This window comes from Rhododendron vialii, chromosome 10a, assembly GCF_030253575.1.
Source record: "Rhododendron vialii isolate Sample 1 chromosome 10a, ASM3025357v1".
NCBI classification, from domain to species: Eukaryota; Viridiplantae; Streptophyta; class Magnoliopsida; order Ericales; family Ericaceae; genus Rhododendron; species Rhododendron vialii.
In genome coordinates, this window is record NC_080566.1 from 16,265,753 (window position 1) to 16,272,289 (window position 6,537).

A 6,537-nucleotide genomic window follows, 5' to 3' on the forward strand; every position below is an offset into this window, starting at 1 on the left:
TAATTGGTAATACCCCAATCCCAAATCCTTTTTGGTTGGCTGCCCCGTCAAAGTAGAGTGTCCACACGTCTTCAATAATTGTCAGCACCTCTTCATATGAAAACATGATGTCAGCGTCCTCTGGTCCATCAACGAGATGATCGGCCAAAAATTCTGCAATTGCACGCCCTTTGACTGATTTCCTTGTGACGTACTCAAGATTGAACTCTGCCAGCAAAAGCAACTAGCTTGCTAACTTACCAGTGAGTGCAAGTTTCTCAAACAGATACTTGAGATGATCCATTCAAGAAATCAACTTCATTGGATAAGCCAACATGTAGTGCCTCAGCTTTTTGCAGGCCCATACAAGAGCCAAACACGTCTTTTCCAAAGGAGTGTAACGCTCTTCACATTTAACCATTTTCTTACTCAGGTAATAGATGACCTTCTCAACTCTTTTGTCCCCTTCTTGTGCTAACAAACATCCCATGGCAGACGGTGTTACAGACAAATAGAGAATCAGAGGCTTCCCAGGTACACGCGGCATCAAAACCGATGGGTTCTGCAAGTAATTCTGAATAGAAAGGAATGCAGCCTGACACTTGTCTGTCCATGTGAATGGGACATCCTTCTTGAGTAGACGAAACATTGGCTTGCAAGTTAAAGTCAACTTGGCAATGAATCTGTTGATGAATTGTACCTTCCCTAAAAAGCTCCACACTCCTTTTTCAGACTCGGATGGCTTCATCTCGAGAACTGCTTTGATTTTCGACGAGTCGATCTTTATTCCTCTAGAAATGATCATTAAGCCAAGCATTTTGCCCGCTGTAACTCTGAAAGTGCATTTTTGTGGATTGAGACGCATCCGAAACTTACGGAGTCGCTCGAAGAACTCCTAAGCACAGGGATATGGCCTTCTCGAGTTTTTGACTTGACAATCATATAATCCACGTAGACTTCAACTTCTCTGTGGATCATATCATGCAAGATGGTCGTGGCAGCCTACTGATAAGTAGGACCAATGTTCTTTAACCCAAACGGCATGACCAAATAACAGTAAGTCCCCCATTCGGTGATGAAAGTCATTTTCTCACGGTCCTCCGGTGCCATGAGAATCTGATTGTAATCCGAGAATCCATCCATATGTAGACACTCTATTTCGGACTGTCTAGATTAGTTTACTTACGGTCTTTGATTCCCCAATGATGAGTAAGATCAAGAACACCCTGAGAATGTTAATGTGTTTGAGCTTGGAACGTTCCAAAAACCCCTTGAACCCTTTGGGCTAGAGCCAAAAAGCTACAGCAAAACCGTACTGGCACACGCTGGTACCGAACCCGCGTGCGCTGGTCCTATGCCACGTGTTAGTCGTCAGTCAGCTTTGACCTTTGACCAGGTAGAGACTCGAGCACGCAAGTCAGGAACTCGCGTACGACGGTCAAAGGTAGTCCCATCACCTTTATTCAGCCACGCTCATAGGACTTTTATGCCATCCAATACATTGTTTGAAGTGATCTCGGACAGGGGGATGTTCCCTTCTCCTCTCTCCAACTCCCATCACCTTGTCCCATGCATTTAATGCATGCATGGGAAACTTACACTACAAGGCTAACCAACCCATTTCAACTGGTTACCTCCCTCTTCCTCCTCTATAAATACCCCTTTTGCATTTATATGCAAAGGGTTACCAACTTCGAAACCCCTAGTTAAAGCTTCACCCCTTTAACCTCTTGTTCATCATTTTCTTTGTCAAAGAAAGTGATAAACAAGTCTTACACCCCTTCTACCTGCATACATTCTTCATCTATCCATCAAAACTACAAGTTCAAAGCTCAATCACTCCAACAAACTCAAAACCAAAGGTATACCACCGTTTACAATACTCTGTTCTGATCCTTGGAAGGGGGCGTTGGCAGGGTCAAGGCTGGTAATCAATACCAGTCCTGGCCCTGAAGCTAGTAAGGTTTCAAAGCTGTGCATGGCTAGCACCGGTGCACGCTAGTTCCAAGTACGCGTATGCCAGTCATGGCTGTACATGCAGTGCTAGCGTGGGGATCAATGCCTAGTTGTTTTCTGTTTTATTTTTCATATATCATTGTGAGCATGCCTAATAACCAGTTTATTACTTTTCATAGTTAAAGTTTGCTAATTTTACTTTCTCAAATATTCATATCTGCTGCTTTGGAATGCCACTGGGGTCTTTCTGAACATGTCTCAGAACTCAACATATCTTAGAACTCAGAAAGTGTAAAGCCAAGCACTGGACAAGATGTTACAGCTGGCGTACGGTAGTCTACTACCCACGTGCACCAGTCCATTTCAATCCAGTGGCTTGCCATTGCATGACAACTAGGCTTTGGCCTCTGTTTTTATCCCCACACTGTTTATGGGGTGCTCTGTTCTTTTCTTGGCCTCTAAGCCCATTCAAACTGTTTATTACTGTATATATTTGTAAATTAGAACTGTTTGGTTTGTCCTAGATGTGCACTGGTCATTTCCAGAGCCCAGAGGGTTGAAATTAAGAACTGTGGGATTAGGCTTACTGGCACATGCCGGACCAGTAGTAGCGTGCGCAGGTGGGATTAACATGCAGTGACTCGATCAGTGCATGCTAGTTTTTTCCACCTCACGTCACTCCAGAACAGTGTATTACAGTCTGTTTAAAGCTCCAACGGGAGTCTGTTTTCAATCTATATTAATTGTTTCAATAAGCAAATATGCCATTTTATCACATTCTACCAACATGTTACAATTTTAAATCCCCTTTTAACTGTTCTCCCGCCCTAATTTGCTAAAAATCGATTAATGAGAGAATCAGACATTTTATAAATGCCCGAGTAGAAACCGATCTCCAGATTGGGGAGAGGGGTGCCTTAAAACCTTTCCCCTCTCGTAACCTGGCTCCCGAACCTCAGATATCAAAGGTGACAATGGACTAGTCTACAAAACCTTTTCCAATCAAAACGTAGCAAATGTTTCAAGTTCGGTTCCTTGGGTGGTTTACCGCAAAACTCGAGTGGCGACTTTGAATCAAAGCATTTCGCCGCGCTTTCCAAAAAGGCCACACCCGATTTTAAAACCAAATTTTAGGGGCGTGTGTTCATACCATGAACAAAAGCATTGTATGTCCCGCAGTATTATCCATAAGCACATCAATGTGAGGCAAGGGAAAATCATCTTTGCGGCTTGCTTTGTTCAAGTCCCTGAAATCGACACATACTTGAATTTGTCCGTTCTTTTTGGGAACAGGAACAATATTGGCCACCCAAATGGGGTACTGAGAAACCATGAGAATACCAGTGTCAATCTGTTTGGTGACCTAGTCTTTGATCTTCTGTACCCAATCCTGCCTCATCCGCCTTAGCTTTTGTTTCACAGGCTTAGCATCAGGTAGCAAGGGGATTCAATGCACCACTATCTCGGGGTCAATACCAGACATGTCTTGATGAGACCATGCGAAGATATCACTGAATTCCGTGAGCAGCTCTTTAAAACCACAATGCTCCTCCGGGGATAGAGTGGAGCTCATTTGAACAATTCGAGGATCGCCCCCATCTTTCAAGTTTATAGAAATTATTTCTTCTTTTAATGGCTGAGCATGTCTTTCATCTTCCCTCTCGATGGGGGCATGGATTTCCTTGGGAATATCCCCATTGAAATCTATCCCTTCATCGTCGAGGTCGACACAGTTTATATATAAGTCATCAAAGTAGTCAGAAGTAGATTCCTTCATATCACAAAACCCTTCAAGGTTGCCAAGTACAGCATAATCAAACTCGAAGTAAAAGCTATGACGTGGAGGGCCGAGAGGCATAAACTCTGACTCAGAGCTAGACTTAGACTCAAACGACTCAACAGATTCTGTGTCAGACTCAGATGTGTCATCAATGCAAGTTAAGCGCGATTTGAAAATGTAATTTTTAAGAATACCCTTGGCTTCCACGATAAGAGAGGTCGGTTCCTCAAGGGCATCGGGCCCGAGCATGAGCACTTCGGCCTCTTTAGCTTCTTCGGTAAAACCCACTTGAGAGAATTCTTGGAATAGCAGCTCCAAGCTCCCTTGATCAAATGATCCCAGCCAGTCAGTCTTCACTTTAGCCTGGTTAAGCTTCCTCTTGAATTTTGCCTTTGCTGGTTCCTCATCACTGTCTGACCAGGTGTCATTACCGAAAACCTCAAAACCAGGTAGTAGTTCCCTAGTTTCTGGATCCGCAAAAGGTTCGACCTGTCCTGTGTAAGCAACATTTCCTCCTTCGTGCACGAAGTAGATATCTGGATCACCATAAAGGGTTCAAGGTTTTTCTGTACCTTTCTGCTTTTTTGGCATTTTTGGCAGGGACGACATACCCCAAGCCAAAACGGCCCTCACTGGAAGGAAAGGTAGGGAACTTCGGGACCCTTTACTGGTTAATTCCCATTCTCAAACTAGGCATGTACGACATCCTTCTCATTATGTCCAAAGCAGCAAAGCTTATAATGAAGTCGCTGTCCACGTTGATGGCAAGTACTGAGCCAAATGTATCGAAAGAGAATCCTGCAAGATTGACGTCTCTTTGTCATGGTTGATCCCCAAAATAGGAGAGCCATCTTTTTTGTGCGGACAAATACCAGAGCCCCCGTAGAAAGTAAGTGTGCCGGAAAGAAGTCCCAACACGACCTTTTGATGGAGAGTAGAAGGCACAGCCATGATGTCTGATCTATGGAGCCAAGGTCTGCCCAGCAGCAGGTTGAATGTAGCGGGGATGTCAAGGACATGAAACTCAATATCCATCTCAAAACCCTCAGCATCGAGTTTGAGAAGTAGAGTCCCCTCGACAACACGACGAGTGCTATTGTACGCCTTAACGGCCACATTGGAAGGCACAAGGTCCTTCTTTGTAAGTCCCAAATGATAAGCTACCCTAAGAAGGCAAATGTTGACCGCTGAGCCGTTGTCGATGATGACGGTTGGAACCCAGAGTCCTCGGCATTTAACTGTTATATGAAGGGGGCAATTGTGATCAAACCCCTTGATCGACAGGTCTTTGTCAATGAAGACGACGGTATGCTTTGAAGTAGGAGGTAAGATGAGGGAGATCATGGCCTCGGGAGTCACATCAGCAAGCACTTCTAGGCGAGAGAGTGTATGGCATAGCTTCTAACGATGCTTGTGAGAGGAGCATATCAGACCCCAGATTGAGATAAGAGCAGGAATTCGCTTAAGCTGCTTCTGAATCTGATCTGTGTCCAGAGGGCCAATTGATGCCTCAAGCGGTGCATTCCTTGGGAAAGTAGGAAGCTTATTCCTTTGGTTAGAAGGGTTGGACGAGCTTTCGGCTTACAGATTAGCAAGCTGGAAGATTCGTCCACTCCTCATAACGTTATAAACGTTCCCAGAGACAGGCACTACTTAAGGTTCTTCGTTCACATCCCAGAGATCGGCAGGAACCTACGCCAGTTTGCGCTTTTATCATTCACCAGAGCTGCTACAGGCACTTCCCCATCCAAACCCAAATCGTTGGCCAAATTCTGCATCAGCAGCAAGTCTCAAAAGCTAAGATCCTTGACTGCTGCTTTTTTTGTAATAGGGCCCAGATTCGCCACAACGAGAACATCTCAAAGTCTGCTGTCCAACAGAGAACGATTAACAGCCCAAACATCTGCCCCAAACGTAACATCGACTATTTCGTTGACTCCCCAAAGATTGACTAGCTGAACTAGGTCTGTAACCATGATGCTGCAATTCCCATGCTCAGGGTAAAGAGCGTCGGGACGTGGGAGTCCCCCAATGGTAATGTAGGAATAGGGGTTGTGCTCAGCATCACACACCGAGTTGACAATTGAGTTGAAGGTGAAAATGCAATCCCCTAGGACACAGGGGTCCTCTTAAACAAGATCCTCTTTAGTATAATGTGCTAGATAATCCTACGTGTAATAACGTTGGAGGAGGTCGGGATTTAAGTCCATTGCAACTTGCCAAGCTAGTTTGAGGTCCCAATAGTACTCTTCTTCGGGGGCTATGGGCTCGGGCTGCAAAAAGAGCATGTACAAAGAGATGCCATCCAACTGATAGAGCATCGCCTGATCATACCCAACCAACCATTCCTCATGCCAGGCGTGATCGAACGGAACATATTCCAGGTCCTGTGGAAACCCATCCAGCTCGAGTTCACACCACTCATTGATTATGGGAGTGGCATAGTCCTCATTGTCGGTTATTGCCCATCCTACAGCTTGAGTGTAGAGACTCGTGAATTATTCTATATTCTTTAATTGTTTAAAATGTGTGAAATATCGTATTTTGAGGTTGTAATGATGTTTGGAAGTGTTGGTAGCGATTGGGTTTGATTTGGTGACCGTTGAAAAATTTTCATTTTTCTGCCCAGCCAGTACAGGTACTGCGTTTTTCCAGTACAGGTACCCAGTGTCCAGAGCTGGGACAATTTGACTTTTGAAGGTTCCAGTACAGGTACTTCATTTTCCAGTACCGGTACACACTGTCGTTTTTTTAGAAAATTCAGCACGCTTTTTGGACCACTATAAATACCCTCCTTTACCATTTTTCACACCCAAACACCA

At 44.6% G+C, this 6,537-nt stretch overlaps 1 protein-coding gene across 1 annotated transcript; it reads right to left on the reverse strand.

The window, feature by feature from the left end:
* Positions 1–783: 783 nt before the first annotated feature.
* Positions 784–5,059, reverse strand: LOC131302943 (uncharacterized). The gene is made up of 5 exons (XM_058329737.1): positions 4,588–5,059; positions 4,406–4,513; positions 3,971–4,251; positions 3,086–3,256; positions 784–981 (listed from the first exon to the last, which is right to left on the reverse strand). Exons 1-5 carry the CDS (start codon positions 5,057–5,059, stop codon positions 784–786), a joined length of 1,230 nt encoding a protein of 409 aa, XP_058185720.1.
* Positions 5,060–6,537: the final 1,478 nt, after the last annotated feature.